The sequence below is a fragment of the Pezoporus occidentalis genome, unplaced genomic scaffold (assembly GCF_034315485.1).
Source record: "Pezoporus occidentalis ecotype Australia unplaced genomic scaffold, CSIRO_AGI_Poc_V1 ctg7, whole genome shotgun sequence".
In the NCBI taxonomy this organism is placed as follows: domain Eukaryota; kingdom Metazoa; phylum Chordata; class Aves; order Psittaciformes; family Psittacidae; genus Pezoporus; species Pezoporus occidentalis.
Window position 1 is genome coordinate 9021890 of NW_026916052.1, and position 18017 is coordinate 9039906.

General features: G+C 41.1%; 1 protein-coding gene across 8 annotated transcripts in view; it reads left to right on the forward strand.

The window, feature by feature from the left end:
• The window catches only part of GRM1 (glutamate metabotropic receptor 1), a 177611-nt gene that overhangs the window by 142080 nt on the left and 17514 nt on the right, over nt 1-18017 (forward strand). For all 8 annotated transcript variants that reach the window (XM_062641944.1, XM_062641942.1, XM_062641943.1 and 5 more), the window contains exons 7-8: nt 1042-1168; nt 6494-7424. In XM_062641944.1, coding sequence (XP_062497928.1) covers nt 1042-1168; nt 6494-7424 — 1058 coding nt within the window. The remainder of the gene's footprint in view (nt 1-1041; nt 1169-6493; nt 7425-18017) is intronic.

The following is an 18017-nucleotide window of genomic DNA, read 5'->3' on the forward strand; positions in this document are numbered from 1 at the left end:
GTGTGTATATGTAAACACCATGCATCCAAAATGCCAGTTTCGGCTTCCATTGAAGTCTATTGGACTCTCTCCACAGACTGCAGGAGGAAATGTTAACAAAAAAAGCGCACAAAGCCAGCACTCAATAAAACAAACATTTTGTATCTCACTACTACACTTAGCTCTGCATATAGATGCTATATGAAGATGCTACAGAAATGGCTAGATTCCTCCTTTCTGGCAAACTGAGCCAGTCTTTGTTGCTCTAAGAGCTCAAGATATCCTTAATTTTTCTTTCAGCCTCAGCATAATGAAACTAGGAGTCAAGACAAGGAAGCCACCTTTTCAACATTGCACTCACCAGCTTTCACAGCAGAGAAAAATACAGCTTTCAGGAACATTTGTCTCCAAAAGAGCTGTTCCAAGCATTTTGTTGGTCACCACATACTTGTTTTATTTTCTAGTAGGACCAGTTAGGTCCTTTTAGCATATTTTAATTTGACTTTATTTGAATTTCTATTTACAATAGTGTAATGAGTCCCACAGAGAATTCCATATAAATTGGAATTTATGTGTGTGTGCATATGCTTGTGTATATACATATATATGCATGAATCACTCTTTGTTCTAACCTTTGACTTTGTTTACTGCTTTTTACTATGCAATATATATTAAGTGTGGGCTGACCTACTTGTTCTGACCTGAACAATCTCTCAGATTAAGCCTCTTCTCAAGTTTGATTGAAAATATAACACTCACCATGCCTCTTTACCAAAGAGAAAATGGTTTTGTACTTTCAACTCAGTGCTGTGCCCCCAAAACAAAATAGAGAGAGTCCCAAGAGAGTCCCTAGAGATTATTCTTGAACTCCTAAGCACAAATTTTAATATGCAGGAGTAGATACAGAATCAAGCTTCGTGTTTTCTTGTTGTTTGAAATGTGCTGTACACAGGAATCCTGTCATATTTCAAACAGTGCAGGTCACATCTGTTTGCTGGGGTGGGAGGAGGCTTCTCTGTTGTCTTACAGATGATTGTAGGAGGATGGATTTTTCCATTACAGGTGATCAGGAAAGGAGAAGTGAGCTGCTGCTGGATTTGCACTGCTTGCAAGGAGAATGAATTTGTTCAGGATGAATTCACATGTAAAGCCTGTGAGCTTGGCTGGTGGCCGAATGCTGACCTGGCAGGTAGGGATGTGCACTCCCATTTTGTAGGGCACAAGGAGAACTGTGTGGGGTGGAGAGTAAGGTAGCAGCATACAGAGATATTAAAGGCACATGCTTGAACACACACCCCAATGCCGACTAGCATGTATGTGCTATATCTTTTTGCTTAGTTCAACCATAGAGACAATAGAGATGATAAAATTTCTACTAATAAGAAATGATATTGTCTGTCTGTTCTTCCTCTTCATTTAGCATAAGCATTGATAAAGCTGTTAAGAGTACTAATGAATTCAGCAGCATTTGGTGCAATTTTATCAGTGATTATCACAAGAGCTCAGTATATCCTTGTAAGATTGTCTTGATACTCTTTCTGATTTTCCTACCATGCAATTAGTAATACTTTCTCTGGGATTTCAGGCCATTTAGTAACTGACTACCAGACTTGGTATAAAGGTCACTCTCACTGCATTCACTAGCAATACTGTCAACAAAATCCTAAGAAAGGCTGCTAGAAGAAGGGGAAAAGGCTAGAATTGGTTTCTCCTGTATATATGCTTTGGATGAATTTTATGCCATAGCATCTTCCTGTTATTTTGTATCAAGGTCAACCTCCGCACCTACACTGGGCTTTGCAGTAACCATTAGCCTGAGAAAATAGAATTAATGCACGGAAAAGCACCACTTTGACCTCGGGGTTTGCTTTTTTATTGTAAAAGACCTCTGGCACCTCTGCCCCATATTGCATCTGCAAATCTGGCTGACAGTATTCAGCAGAGCATCATTCTAGTTGGAGAAACAGTCTGACCACCTGTCTGAAGACCGAATTGCAACTTACCACGTCTTTGTCCTTTCACATGACTGCCTGGCAACTAGATGTTGCTGCACCATTTAACACATAAAGGAAGCACTCAAATCTTGATTAAATAGTTCCAAGAGATATTGTTAAGCTAGTCACTGAAGCCAAGTGAGCTTTTAGAGGATTTATTTTGAGGGGGAAAACTGGACATTTCTCCAGGTAAAAATAGAGTATTAATCACAATAAACTGGGAAACTTGATCCATTGTCTATTTTGGGTTTGTATGGAAAACAAGGTATGGTCATGTCCCAAATGTGTGTTTATCTGTCTGTATCCCATGCTTCTCACCACAACCTGGCCCCCTCCTTTTCTTCACGGTGTGAAACTGAACCTACTTCAAACAGATTTGTCAAGATACAGTGATCATTCAATCCCTTCAAGTTTTGTGTAAGTGGGTTGTAGGAAGAGGAGCTCTTGAAAAATACCTTCTGTAAGGGCCCCAGTTGTGGAAAAATTTCTTGTCTTAATAGACACTAGAAAATCCCTGGCACCCTTCATAAATGTCCTTACAACTGGGAAAGCTTATATTCAATTCCCACCTCCTAGCACATCAGTGTCTGCTAATTTTAAAGCAGATATCCCTAGACCACCGGATTCTGTTAGTCTTAGAGGTTCATGAAATTGTTTGTATTCACTATTCAGGGAAGAAAACTGGTACCTCTTCTTAATCAATAAAGCAGAACAAGAGCATAGTGAGAGATCAATGCGCACTTGAGCAAATATTGTTCACTGCTACGAGCTGCCCAAAATAGCTCAAAAGGGGGCATGTCAAAATGACAGGTACTGCTGAAAAGAGTTGAGGAAAGCATCAGTGCAAGAAAAAAATCTCAGGGGCATGTTGCAATCTATTAAGTTTTAATGAAATCAGTAGATGACCTGCTGATTTGTGTTTCTTCTCAGCAGGGAGGCTGGACTACTGCTGTTCTAAAATCACAGTAGCATCAGCCAAATGACAGCATAGCCATCAACTGATTTCCTAGAGAACATCAAAATGGTAGTCTGCTCCTGCACAGCTTCTTCATTCTGTCTTATTGAGGAAAAACTTCTTTTTTTTTAACCCCTGCAATTCATTTACCTGCAATGCAGTACAAAGTACAAATTTGTGAAAAGAACATGATGCCATCCTAACCTTTAGAAAAGGGAGACTGAGCTAGATAAACTCCAGCTCTTGAACTTTGTGGGAGTCACCATCAGTACCGTTTAATTTGAAATTCTCTTTTCTTGCCAGGATTTCTCCCATCAAATGTGTTTTTTATAGCTTGCTTTTGTGTGTTGTTTTCATATCCTGCTAGTCACCATAGCATCTAGACACAGACGTTAACATCTCACATTTCAGATTGTTTTTCCCTTTGCCTTAAATCTTAAATGCTAAACATGTATGCAGTTTTATGCAGTCTCAATTTCCATCACAGATGGAGGCTTTAAAATCCTCAGTCCCTTTAAGACATGTAAAGCACATACTAACCCATTTCCCAAGACACGTTTGTCAAGGTGCTCATTCTCTCCATTTGAAATCAATCTCTGTTGCTCAGCATTCCTGACATTTAAATTTTATTTTTAAATGTACAGGTTTTTTTTTAGATTGCTTCCCCTAAATATTTGTTCAGTGACTTGGAGTCAGCAGGCACAAAGGATTTCTCACCACAGATGATAAAATCCTGACCTGACAAATAGTCGCTAAAACCAGTACCTTAAAGCCTTGTGCCAAGAAGAAGAGCTATCTGTTATAGTATCAGAATCTAATGTAAGAAGAATGAATGTCAAGCTAGTAAACCCAGTTTACATAAATCATCTTAAATAAGCAATAAAACAATATAAGACAGGGAGTTTTATGGAGTTATGATAAAATTAATCATAAAGGTTTGGGGTCATCAGTTACCTGGGATGTATTAATGACCTCAGAAAACATCCCGGATTGTCTTATTGGCCTTGCATTATGAATGCGATTTAAAAAAATAATTTAAAAAATGATTAGCTTTCTGCTCTAGGAAATGATTTATGGTTAAAGTGCAGGGAAAATGGTAGGTGAAAGCTGCAAAACAGCTTTTTACTGGAAACTTTTAACTGTGAAGCTTTTGCAGCTAGTTCTCTGCTTTTTCAGGTTTGAGTTAGTTGTTGTGCGGCTTGGGAGAGAGAATTTTTGTGGGTTTTGTTGACTGTTGTTTTTTAAAAACCTGTAAGAACACCATTTCCTGGATATCCTCCCCCAGTTTCAGCAAGGTTCCCCAGCCCACTTTCTCCTAGCTGGGAAATGACCCACCTTCACAGGGGCTGACAACCAACAACTGTTTGCTGATAATAAGCGGTAGGCAGCTTTTTGCAGAGTTTGTAGCATATCTGGCTCATGGGGCTTGCTGGCGCACAAGAATGACACTGATTTCATGAAACAGATTACTGAGACCTTACACAGGATAAGTTTAAAGCAATCAATAGGCTTAATTACCATGCTGAATCAGGGTTAAGGCTCTGAAAACATCATTTAAAATGGAATAATATGAGTGTGGCTTGATGCTGCTAAGCTTAAAGCCCACATTTAAACTTAACCCTCCCAGCAATCACAAACTCATTTCTTGTTTAAGAGCTTTGCATGTATTAATCAAAGAACAGAAGTTTCTGATTCTTAGTCTTTTATTAAATCAAAGAAGAAGCCAACTTCTACCCAGGGCTGCTCTGGCCAATGACCAGAGCTTACCCCCTTCTAATAAAATGCTTTTCCTTCATACTTCACCATAAAAACAGTGGTTGGAAGAACAAGTGTTCTCACCTATCTGAGTCTTGTACAAACCACTTTGATCAAAATAGAATTGATTTTCTTTATAAAATAAAACCTCTAGTTACACATACTATCATTTCTAATTTTTCTTTTTTTTGATGTTTCAGGTAACTGTAACATCGTTACTTGTAGCTAAATCAGCCCAGTCCTCTTAGAGACAAAGGGTACAGAATTAAAAGACATTTTTTCAGCTCTTATGGCATTGGCAGACCTTACATGTTCAAGCAGAATCTTTCCTTGTCATGACTTTGCCTCAGGCTGGTTTTCTTATTTGTTTTATTTTTTTTTTTAATTTAAACACGAAACATTTTTTTCTTCTATTTCTCAAAATGAGGTTACAGTAAAACTTTTCAACTCTGATCCATGCCTCTGCTTACTTCTCTATCATTTGGAAGGAAGGACTTTTTGGTTGAGATATCGGATGGTAATTTCATGTCACCCTGTGGAAGACTCATATACACTGAGCAAAAGTGTGGCCTTGGAAGCTCTTAGTTCACAGAGGCTGGTTACTGAAGGTACACTCCATACTGATGAGGAAGAGGCTGAGTGTGACTTTTGCTTATCACAATATCAGGTCCCTTGCTAAGAATCTGCAGCAAAATGGAGGGGAAAAGAATGCCTCCCTTACAAGCTCACTGACATAACTGCTTTTTCCCTGCTCTTCTCAGCCATGTCCAAAAACCCAGACAGGAAGAAGTGATGGGCAACTGGTCCCGGACATGCAAAGCTGGACTGGCAGTATCAGTAACGGAGATATGGGTGGAGAGGTGACTGGCTAGGAAGAAACTGCACTGAAAGGGGACCTGGAATGAGGATGGTGAGGGACTAGGGGGAAAGACTTGAGAGGTGGAGGAAAGGCATAATAGGTGAGCTGGATCCAAGAGAAACTGGAATAGGACCGAAAGAGAAAGTAGTAAAGGCCATCTGGATACTTATCTTGGGATACAGAAACATGTTAAAAGCATTTTGGCACTATTAAGTTAAGAACAGAAATGAATGAATGCCAGAACTGAGGTTTTCAGTTTCACAACCATAATATCAACACAGAGGAATTTATTTTCTCTGTAATGCTTATTGGTGATATTACATCTTCAGCACATTGAGGAAAGTAGCCAGAGACTTCTTCTGTGTGAGAGAGAGCAGTTAAGTACCATATTAGCGGATACATATGTTCGCACATCTGCACTAGTCATAAAAGAGAGCCTTTCCAGTATTTTTGAAGGCATGCGTATCTCTAATTAATTCTATTGTTTATAAAATCACCTTCACAAAAATGTAGTGGGTCAAGTTACAGTAATTTTGATAAAGATTAAAATAAGTTAGTCTGAGGAGGTCAAAAAACTACCCATTCTGATTTGTAACAATCCTTTCTCTCTCAAATGAAGGGACGGTGCTGAGTTTGTCTGGGCTGTATTCCCAGCTCCGCCTTTGATGTGCTGGGCTTGTCAGCAGCTTTCTCCAGAAAAATTATAAAAAAAATGTTCCCAATCTGATTTCCCTTTGTAGGACAATAAGCAAACATTTGGGACACCCAAAACTGTTGGCTGTTTTTTTAACATATTTTATCCAAACTTCTCCATGCTGGAGTTCACTCCATTGTAAAATGATTTCAATAACCCATGGCACATAGGCATAAACTATTGGGAGCCAGGAAAAAAAAGTTAGTTCTTCAAGCAGCTACCTTTCTAACACTCTGTTTCTTTTCTGTACACTGCAGGCTGTGAACCCATCCCCGTAAAGTACCTCCAGTGGAGCAATATAGAGTCAATTGTGGCTGTGGTCTTTTCCTGCCTGGGGATCCTGGTCACCATGTTTGTCACCCTTATCTTTGTGCTCTACAGGGACACCCCTGTTGTCAAATCCTCCAGCCGGGAGCTTTGCTACATTATCCTTGCTGGCATTTTTTTGGGTTATGTCTGCCCTTTCACCCTTATAGCTAAACCCACCACAACATCCTGCTACCTCCAGCGCCTTCTGGTGGGTCTCTCCTCTGCCATGTGCTATTCTGCACTTGTGACCAAAACCAACCGCATTGCACGCATCCTGGCAGGCAGCAAAAAGAAGATCTGTACTCGCAAGCCACGTTTCATGAGTGCATGGGCCCAAGTGGTCATTGCCTCCATTCTGATCAGTGTACAGCTGACACTGGTGATCACGCTGATCATCCTGGAGCCCCCAATGCCCATCCTCTCCTACCCCAGCATTAAGGAAGTTTACCTTATCTGCAACACCAGCAACCTGGGTGTCGTGGCTCCTGTGGGCTACAATGGACTCCTCATCATGAGTTGCACGTACTATGCCTTCAAGACTCGCAATGTGCCTGCCAATTTCAATGAGGCAAAGTACATTGCATTCACCATGTACACCACTTGTATCATCTGGCTGGCCTTTGTGCCTATCTATTTTGGGAGCAACTACAAGATCATCACCACATGTTTTGCAGTGAGCCTGAGCGTGACAGTGGCACTGGGGTGCATGTTCACTCCTAAGATGTACATCATCATAGCCAAGCCTGAGAGGAATGTCCGCAGTGCCTTCACCACCTCAGATGTGGTGCGTATGCATGTCGGGGATGGCAAGGCACCTTGCAAGTCCAACACTTTCCTCAACATATTCCGGAGAAAGAAGCCAGGGGCTGGAAACCCAAAGTAAGTGATTGACTTAGGTACACATCTATCTGTATATGTCACTCTCTTTGCCATCCTCTCTTGGTTTACCATAGTCTACTGAATAGTAAGGTATGTAACAGTTTTTCATCTCACATGTAGCAGAAAAGGTGAAAATGATCCTTTAGATTTAAGCCTTAGTTTGATATTGACAAGTTGCTTCTTATTTTCTCTTCTGCTCTAAAGGCAGATCTGCACCCAACTCCCTCTGCTCCTGGGGCAGGTCAGGCAGAGTAGCAAGCTTCATTTGCAGCTTCTCCCATCTCTCTGTGCATATGATGGGGATCTCATGCCCCTAAGTGCAGTTGCTCTGCCTTATGTTCAAACTGAGGTGCTATTGCAGCCTTTTGGAAAAACAGACCAGAAATCTGTCTGAGTGGTTGTAAATAACATGTCCTTGTCTAAGGCCACTGGGGTGTGTGCAAAACCTGGGGATTGAATGTCAATTTTTAAAGTAGTGTTTTGCGATAGTCCTCATGATTGTGATCCAAAAGCACCCTTCATACTATCCGCTATGCTCTATTTAATATTCAGAATTGCAGCAGTAATCATCATTAGTGTAAACTTGTCCATATTCTCAAATGCAGTGTTGTTGTGAAAGTTGCAGAAGTCAACTGATGGTGAAAATGAACTTGCGCCCACATTTACTGAACCTGTTATTTTCCTTGCTAATAATTAAGAGCAGCCCAGCTGCAGCAGAGGGAGAGAGAATTGCTACTTCAAACAGCATCTCTCCATAAGCAGCTGTCTGAACATTTGCATTCTTTATTATCTTATTGCTTTTTAATCTTTAAAACACCATGGGGGGGGGTTAGATGTGAGCTTAGATTATTTTTGTTTTATTTTAGTATTATATTGTGTTAAAAAGGTATCAAAATAACAAAAAAGAAAAAACAGTGAAGTCCACATTTCTGTGGTTCTTGATATAATTAGAATTCAGTTAATCTCCAGCTCTTTGGGATCTGTAGCTTTCTATGAGTCACCTAAGTTAGTTTTGATTCAGTTTGCTTAAGAACTGGGTTTGTGTGCCCTGAAGATGGAAGGGATGAGGATGAAGGTGATACCATAGAAAACCCAAGCGGTGATCAATTTAACCTTTATGCTGCTTCACTGTTTTTTATTTTGTTGCCAGGCAGGGGTGTGGAAGAGAAGTGAATGGAGATATAAATAACCCAAATATACAGCTCAGTGTGCCACAGAAGTTATGATAAGACTGCCAGCTCCTGAGCTAGACAGAGAGGGAGCTGCCAGTGGCAGGCACCCCTGGAAGCCCCCCATGCAGGGAGACAGCCAAAAATCTATGCAGCTCAAGACCTTGTATTCCATGCAAACAGAAAGGCGGAGCCTGATCTACCTTCCTCTGACTATGGAAGTTGAATGGGCTCTTAGATGGCTGTAAGAAACTAGTGTGGTGCCTGAAGTGTAGTCTCTGACTAATGCTGATGGTATCTTTAAGATGGTGTCTGACAAAAAAAAGGGACTATTTATTTTTTATTTTATTTTTATTTTAGATCATAAGAACCTCAGTAACTAGTTCTTTGCTATGCATAGTGTTCTTCTGCTTTCACCAGAAAATATGGTACTCCCAATGTTCCAAATGCAATTTATAGTTCATGAGAAAATATTTCCTCCTGTTAAAAAACTGAGCATCCCTCTCAGCACTCTTGTCTTAAAAAACCAACAAGGCATACTTGAGCTTTTTAGCCATTTGTTGCATAATTTTAGTAAGAATTTCTTGATCTCTCTGTTGAGCCTGTGTGAGTGGTATGAAGCAAAAAGCCCTACATAGTTTTAAACTGCTCTTCTAAACTAAAAGCTTACCACCTAGTTAATATGCTTTTTTTTTGTCTGAGGTCAAGCCTCTAGATCTTTTGCACAGCAAAATCCCAGCCTCTGACCTAAACTTCTTATGCAGTTACTACTATATTCTTCACCTAAACCAGCACAGATACAGAGGCATGCTAGGCTTACTAATAGAGGACAGCATATCTCTCTGTACATGGGCATGGGGAACTGAAAGCAGTGTAGTATAAAAACATGCAGCTTTGGAAATGAAGTCACAAGAGAGCACAAAGTAATTCCAGGGCTTTGGAGGCTATTTTAATTCCTAGCAGAGTCTATTGCAAAGCTTGTGAAAACATTGTACTGACATCGATAACGAGCTGTGATTCTCTGACAAAACCAGGAAGGAAAAAGTGGAATTTGCTAGAGCCTTTGAAGCACCTGGATAACTCAAATGTGTAGTCAGGTCCTTCCTGAAACAGGACTTGAAACTACTGGAACATGCTAAAGGCACACAGGAATAGCCTCCAAGCTGATTTTTAACTTCTTTTTTTTAAAAAAAAAAAAAAAATTCCTATCAAAATCTGGGATTTATTTGCCAGTTTTTCAGCAATTCAGATCCCTGGGTATGTTTCTTTGCTTCTTGATTCTGTAATTGTCTCTTCTTATGGCAGCATTTTTCTGTCTGTGAGTGGCCAGCAGTGTTTTACTCAAAGGATTTCCAGCTGTCTTGCAACAACTTTCCACCCAGTTTCTTGTTATCTCTCCTCTCTCTTACTAGCTTACTTTTCTTTTCCTACTTTTCAATCTTCATCTCTTTTTCTGTCTGTGTCAAAGCTCCCCTCTGCCAATTCCAGTGAATTCCAGTTCCTAAACAGAAAAGTGGCATACATCTAAATTAAATTGGTGTGCAGATATAAATTGAGTTAGTTTTAAAAAATGGAAGCTACTTTACATTTACAAGGGCAAGTCAAACTCATATAAGCCTTGATAAAGTGCTCACATGCAGTGTTGTGCTGTTAGTTTAACTAGTGTAGCTTGGGGACTAGAGCAAGCCAAGCTACTCTTCTTTTCTCCTTCCTGAAATAGAGTAAAAAAATTAACCAGGGAGGACTATGAATAAGGGATCTATTAGTGAATTCAAAATCTTCAGCTACATCTGGTGCTGATACAGAAAGTCCTCTTGAAAAATGTCTGTCCCAGCTGCATTTTCAACAGTTTCAATGAAAATAAATTGTTTAGTAATGCTGGTCTTCACTTAAATAAAAAAGAATTTATTGATTTTTTGAACTCTGAAGATGTTATGTACAATCACGAGGGTTTGAACTGTATCTTGGTTGAATTAAACTCTGAGAAATTACAGCCAGCACTGTTTTAAATAGAGATGGTTGGGAACTTTCCAGTAGAATGTTTTCCACCAAGAAATTCTGACCTCTCAAAATGTTTCAGAGAATTTGGCTCAGGTGGTAGGGATCCTTTCTGGGCCAGGGTGACTTTCTTTTTTTCCCATGGAGGGATGCAGGCATTGGGAAAGTTTGAGGGAACTTTGCTCCAACAGCCATTAGGTAAGGAACTCAGGTTAAGAGCATCTCCTTCACTTCCCAGGTGAACGCTCTGTAACTGAACTACTCACTGTTCCAGAGCAGGTCTTATCCTATCTCTCTTTTTCTTGACCAGCAATGTGTCCTCGAACAGATTAAAAAATTCTGATGCAAACCCTAGAGAAATACTTTGTATTATTCCATGAGAGAGCTTGAATCTGGGTCTGAGAGATCCCTTGCGACTATCTGCAGTACTGAGCTACTGTCAGTCTCTCCCTCTTGTCAAATTAATATTTAAATATGTATAAAAAATGGAACAGCTCCATCAGGAGAGATGGAGAGAGTGATATCTGCCTTTATTAAGGCTTTGTGGGGACATTATTGTTACAGTTTGCTGCTTGATGACATTATGAGATCCTGGCTGTTAAAGAATGATGAAATAGCAGCGTTTTTTTGAGAGCCTGTTTAATATTTTTTTGTTATTAAATAAATAAAGCTGTGAGATTTTAACTTTTGGATATGGATTCTGCTGTGATCATTAGTCTTTTTCTTGACCACAAATATTATTTTGGTCTATGAGGGTCTGCCTGTACAGAGCCTGTACAACCACTTCCCTAAGGAAGCAGACCACTTTTCTGTACCACATACGTGTCGTTGACAGAGTGACGAACTTCACTCGTAAGACAGAAATACCAATATGCTTATTGATATAAAACAGCAATTTAGAAAATACGATAGTAAATGTGACAGTGGTTTAACAAGACTCAATGGCAAGGTACACTTGATTAGTTACTGCAAAGAGGACAGGATAAGACAAAACTGTCAGGGAGACCCTCCCATTGAGTCATGAAATTCAGAAACTGCATTCTCAGCTCCTTCTCAGAGGGGAGTTTAAGTGCAGCTGTATGCAGACTTAGCTTAACAGTTTATGTGTAAAGGATAGTACGTGTATACAATCAAAGCTTTATATCACTTACCTAAGATTTCAGAATTTCAGTGCACTTATCCCCGGTTGACTTACCAAGTACCTGATGCTATAAGGACTCTCTCAACCTCAAGAAGTAACCTTGAGAAGTGTTCCTGCTAAAGGAGAGATCCTGGCATGCAGCCTGCTGCTGTGAAGGAGAGCTCAGCAGGCCCTGGTTCTCTGGTATTTATGAAATAAGATAATTGACTCATAATCATATTTTCATACTGACTGCAGATGTTAGTTTCTTAACTTGACTTGAGTCAGACCTTGACCCGTACTGTGGTTAGGTGGGTAGATGCTCAAATTAGCCCTTGGCTATTGGTTTTTGTCTCCCCAAATTCACTTTGAGTTAGATGCAGCATCACAACTAGATTCATCCATTAAAACCACCACTGGTGGTTATCACTTGATCAGGGTTATACGAAATAAAGGAGAAGGGGAGAAATGGTTGCACGCTATAACAGTGCAGTAAAACTAACCAATGACATTGAAGATGCTGATCTTGAGGAGGTTTCCGGAAACACCTCCAGCCACTGCTTCAAATGGACTGCACTCAATGTGCAGGAGGCTGAAGCCAGGTCTATAGCCTGCAGTCTGCTGTGTTGCTTTTTATAGTCCAGGCACACCTCAAATAGAGTTTGAGCCACACATCAAGGCTCAACTCTTTTCCTATGCTTCTTGTGGGCTGCATTGGCATGAGAAGGATCAGTGTTGAGGGGGGACCAGAGGGAAAAAGTTCACTGTGCATTTTTTGGTAATTAGCTCCAGGTTTGGTAGTGATAGTTAGCTGCTGCTTTAGTCTTCACATACAAGTGATTTTAAATTTAGGGTTCAGACCCCATGTCTGGACACCATTTTAGTGCATTTTGAGTCAGAATAAGTAAGGATTTACTTGTCAACATGAGTTGTGTAGCAAAACTTAGGTTGATAAGAAGGCCAAATAGCAAGAAGCACTAACTGGCCAGGACTCCGCATTAATATGTAAAACACCTGCTTCCCCCCTTGTAATTTTACTATATTTGTATTCAGTTATTTTTCCTCCAGCTGCCTGCCCTCAGAATGAATGACTGTTTTTAAATATTTCTAAATATGTGCTTTTAATTTACACTTATATCATGTTTTGACAGTTCATGCCTCTAGCCTGCTCTCACAGGCACCCACTCTAAGTATTGACCCTGCTGTCACCTGGGCCAAGAATCTCTCAAAATGTCTTTAATAAAAAGCATCAGGCAACCCAAAATAGAACCATAGAATCATAGAATAGTTAGAGTTGGAAAGGACCTTAAGATCATCTAGTTCCAAACCCCCTGCCATGGGCAGGGACACCTTCCACTAAACCACCCAAGGCTCTGTTCAACCCGGACTTGAACACCACCAGGGGTGGAGCATTCACAACTTCCCTGACCAATCCATTCTAGTGCCTCACCACCCTAACAGGAAAGAAATTCTTCCTTATATATAACTTGAAGTTCCTCTGTTGAAGTTTGAACCCATTACCCCTTGTCCTATCACTACAGTCCCTAATGAAGAGTCCCTCCCCAGCATCCCTATAGGCCCCCTTCAGATACTGGAAGGCTGCTATGAGGTCTCCACGAAGCCTTCTCTTCTCCAGGCTCAACAAACCCAACTTTCTCAGCCTGTCTTCATAGGGGAGGTGCTCCAGTCCCCTGATTATCCTTGTGGCCCTACTCTGGACTTGCTCCAACAGTTCCATGTCCTTTTTATGTTGAGGACACCAGAACTGCACACAATACTCCAGGTGAGGTCTCACAAGAGCAGAGTAGAGGGGCAGGATCACCTCCTTCAACCTGCTGGTCATGCTCCTTTTGATGCAGCCCAGGATACGGTTGGCTTTCTGGGCTGTGAGTGCACACTGCAGCCGGCTCATGTTCATTTTCTCATCAACCAACACCCCCAAGTCCTTCTCCGCAGGGCTGCTCTGAATCTCTTCTCTGCCCAACCTGTAGCTGTGCCTGGGGATTGCTTTGACCCAGGTGTAGGACCTTGCCCTTGGCATGGTTAAACTTCATAAGGTTGGCATCAGCCCACCTCACAAGCGTGTCAAGGTCCCTCTGGATGGCATTCCTTCCCTCCAGCATATCAACTGAACCACACAGCTTGGTGTCATCGACAAACTTGCTGAGGGCGCACTCAATCCCACTGTCCATGTCACCAACAAAGATGTTGAACAAGACCAGTCCCAACACCGATCCCTGAGGGACACCACTCATTACTGGTCTCCAGCCAGACATTGAGCCATTGACCACAACTCTTTGTGTGCGGCCATCCAGGCAGTTCTTTATCCACCGAATGGTCCATCCATCAAATTGATGTCTCTCCAATTTAGAGACAAGGATGCCATGTGGGACAGTGTTGAACGCTTTGCACAACTGTCAACTGCTCTATCCCTGTCCATCACTTCCGTAGCCCCATCACAGAAGGCCACCAAATTGGTCAGGCAGGATTTGCCCTTAGTGAAGCCATGCTGGCTGTCACCAAGCACCTTGTTGTTTTTCATGTGCCTTAGCATGCCTTCCAGGAGAATCTGCTCCAAGATTTTGCCAGGCACAGAGGTGAGACTGACTGGTCTGTAATTCCCTGGGTCCTCCCTTTTCCCCTTCTTGAAATGGGGGTTATATTTCCCTTTTTTCAGTCGTCGGGAACTTCACCTGACTGCCGTGATTTTTCAAATATGATGGACAGTGGCTTAGCAACTTCATTTGCCAGTTCCTTCAGGACGTGTAAATGGATTTCATCAGGTCCCATGGACTTGTGCAACATCCCCTAGTACCTTTTCCCTGCTTCCTCTACAGCACCCTGTTTCTGTTCTTCATTCTCTCACCCTCTGTACTAGGTCCCTATATAGTAGTTTTTTAACATGTAGAAACACGTATCTTTTGCTTACCAGGGCTTAGGGAACCATCTGCTTTTTTGTCTTGTCGGTTGTAAAATTATCTCCAGGTATTATTAAATTACTCTTTCTCTTTAAACTGACTTGCTGAGTTGCCATTTCATCTTGAGCAAGCTGTGCTGACATGCTGTTTTTTTCTGGGACTCATTAAACTTGGCGACTTGCAGTCCACAAAGGCTTTTGAGCTCCTCAGCTCCTTCATTTTCAAAGCCTCCCACAGACATGCAGTGAGGGGAATCTTAGCATAAGTAGGTCCAGAAGGCAGGACATTTTGTTTCACTGTTTTCTTGTGGTGGTGGGAGGAGGCAAACGCACAGTGCAGCATGGCAAGATCTGGAGCTTCCAGAAACGGAGAGTAAATGTTCAGCATGTTCAGCTGCAGTCATATAAACAGACCTTTTACAGCTTCTCACTTGATCTGACCTGAGTGCCTTGTCATAGGAAGAGATGCTAAGAGTATTCTGCCTTTTTGCTCTCAAGTTATTACTCCATGTAGTCAATAGGCTATCTTTAAGCAGAGGAATATGCAGACAAGGGAAGAGCAGAGAGAAATGAGAAAAGAAGACAAAAAACAATTTTAATATAAGTAAAACAGTGGTTTTTGCCCTGAGCTCTGCACATTAAAGTGTGTGAAATCGAACAAAAACAATCCCAACCTGGCACAGCTGCATAAGAAACATTTCACTCTGCCTGGCCAAAATGCATCAAGAGATCTGAAACAAGAAGATTTAATGGAAAGTGCAAGGAGGATTAATAATAGCTGGTCATCATTGTACCTTCTTGTATAAAAGTGAATATATTGCTAAAATCCTGAATTTCAGGACACAAGCTTTATCTGAGAAGTCTACAATATATTTAACTATCTTTTTTCATCCTAAATTGTGTCACCTAGCCTGCAGCATATAAGAATTATCTTTAAATGCTTGTACAGATTACTGTCTAGTGTAGTTTTATCTTCTTACAGCATTGCCAAAACAGTATAGAGAAAATTGCTGAATCTAAAAAGAAATGGTAGACTAGCTTGTTTTGCAAATTAGAAGACTGACGCAGTAAGTGAGCTTCTCATGTCTCGTGGTAGTATTGCATACACAATAAGACAGCCCTTTATTTTTACCATTACAGACCTTGTGAAATACCAAATTCCAAGACACTTTCAAGAAGGCCCTTAAATCTGCTGGGCCTGCTCAGCCATCCTACTGAGATTTTCCCCAGAGTGCAAAGGCATATTATGGAAGAGAGTTTTGAAAGAACAGAAATGTTTTAAGCTCCTGAGATTGAGAAATAATGCAACGATTAAAAAGAAAAATAAGATGGAGAGAAAAATTACAAAGGACAGGTTGTTTATTTAAATAATTTGTCATTGGATATGTGATCTCTCTATTAACCTAGCAATGAAATGTTGATGTCCAGGCTCTGGTTTTGGTGCTGACTCTGTAGAGCAGCGACACTACAGGGTGCAAGGTGCAGTGCTGGTGCATGGCTTTGCAGCTGCCAGCTCCCCAGCAGGGCAAAGGGCTCCACAATCACAGAGCACTTGGATTGCCCTTGCGTCCCACCCATGGCATATCATGGAGTCTGCTACCTTCACAGTGCAGATGAAGATGTAGCAGTGTTGGTGTGGCTCCCTGGTGTCACTGCTGTCACAGGGAAGGTGGGTCACACCCTGCTCTGGCCCGATTCATCTCCCCATTGCAGCCCTCCCTGATGTTTGCCTAGCTTTGTTGTACAGTGTAGAACACTGTTTTCTGAGGTTGCAGTGCATTTTTGGGAAAGCATCTTGTATGCTCACAAGGACAGTTGAAGGTTTTAACGCCAAACATCTCTCGCAGCAGTTGGTATATTTGCTGGCTCTGCTGGGCTATTTAATAGGCTTAAGCCATTAATGATTTTGTGAACACATAGCACTGTGACAGGTAATAGCTCTTACCCAGTTCTCTCATGTATGTGATGTGAATTTCAAATAAGAAAATTCAGCACTCAGTCAAGCTGTTCAGTCCTTGTCAGTATATTGATTTAAGTGAATATTTAAAAGTCCCAGAAGACAGCTATATTTTTCCAAAAGGACGCTTACACTGATGTTGAAGAATTGGAAAGAAATACAAAATAAGGGAGTGTGAAACTTAATAATACTATAGCAATCTCTTCTGGGTTGTTCGTTAAATTTGAACTACATAATTCCATCTAATGTTGTCCTCTGTAGCCTTAAATTTGCATTTGCTGTAATAGATACGATGTAGTTCTGTCCCATGCACCAAAAAAAAAAGCACAGAATAAGTGATAAATAACTCTATGTCACTTCCACTCTCGCATTCTTTCTAGTTGTTTAAATGAATACTAAAAATCATATTTATTTAGAAACCATGCATGGCAAATGTGTACACCAAATTGCGTATCTTGGTATATATATGCAAGATAACCAGTCTGGAGGTAGAAAATTTACCTTCATTTACCTTCTAAAATGAGAAATAAGGGGCAAGATTGCATAAGGCCCTGTAATTTTTCCTTGCAAATTATCCCAGTTTAAGGGAGTCCCAGCACATGCATAACCAATCCCATGTCATTCCTAAGACAAGCTAAGGAGAACGAGTGGGGACAGATATGACTGGGACGGTTGTCATCAAGTACAAGCCAAGAGGTCTGGCAGTTTAGGCTTATCCATCTGGGTTTCCTTCTGTGACCAAACAGAGGCTGCTTAAGACTATATTTAAGAGAAAGAAATTAGAACAACAATGAGGTTCTGCAGTGGCCCCCCAGTAAGAACAATGGGAATAACCCCCCTGCACCCCCAGACAAAACCCAGGTTATACTGATACAGATTACAGGGCATAGTACTTTAACCCTAGGCACCCATCCAGGCTCCTGCTTCTTTGTCACCAGTCTGAGCCACGTTTTACTTGGATGGTCCCTTTAGATGAAAGGGCTGTTGTGTAACATTCATGTAATTTCCTCCCTTTCTCAGAAGTCCTCAATTTTGCCACCCTCCTTTCATGGATATTCACAGCCCTGTTTTCCATGGGGATTTTGACAGGACATAAACCCAAGGAATGGTCTCTTGAGTGCAGCCTGGTTCTTACCGAACGACTCCTGAAGAACTGTGTTTTACAGCTTCTTCTCTTGTTTTGCTCTTCTCAAGATGCTGAATCACAAAATGTTGTTTTACTTTGGAGCACTGCTGTAGCACCAGGCAGCCTTGTATAATGAGTCTCAATACTTAAACACAATGACACATAGATACACAATCCCATCAGAGGGGAGCTTTACAGTTTTGTACCACAATCTGTGCTTCCTGACTGCAGGGAAAAAAAGGCAGATCTACAGAAATCCTGGGGAAGGCTTGTATCTTCCTTGGCATAAAACACAGGAATAAGGAC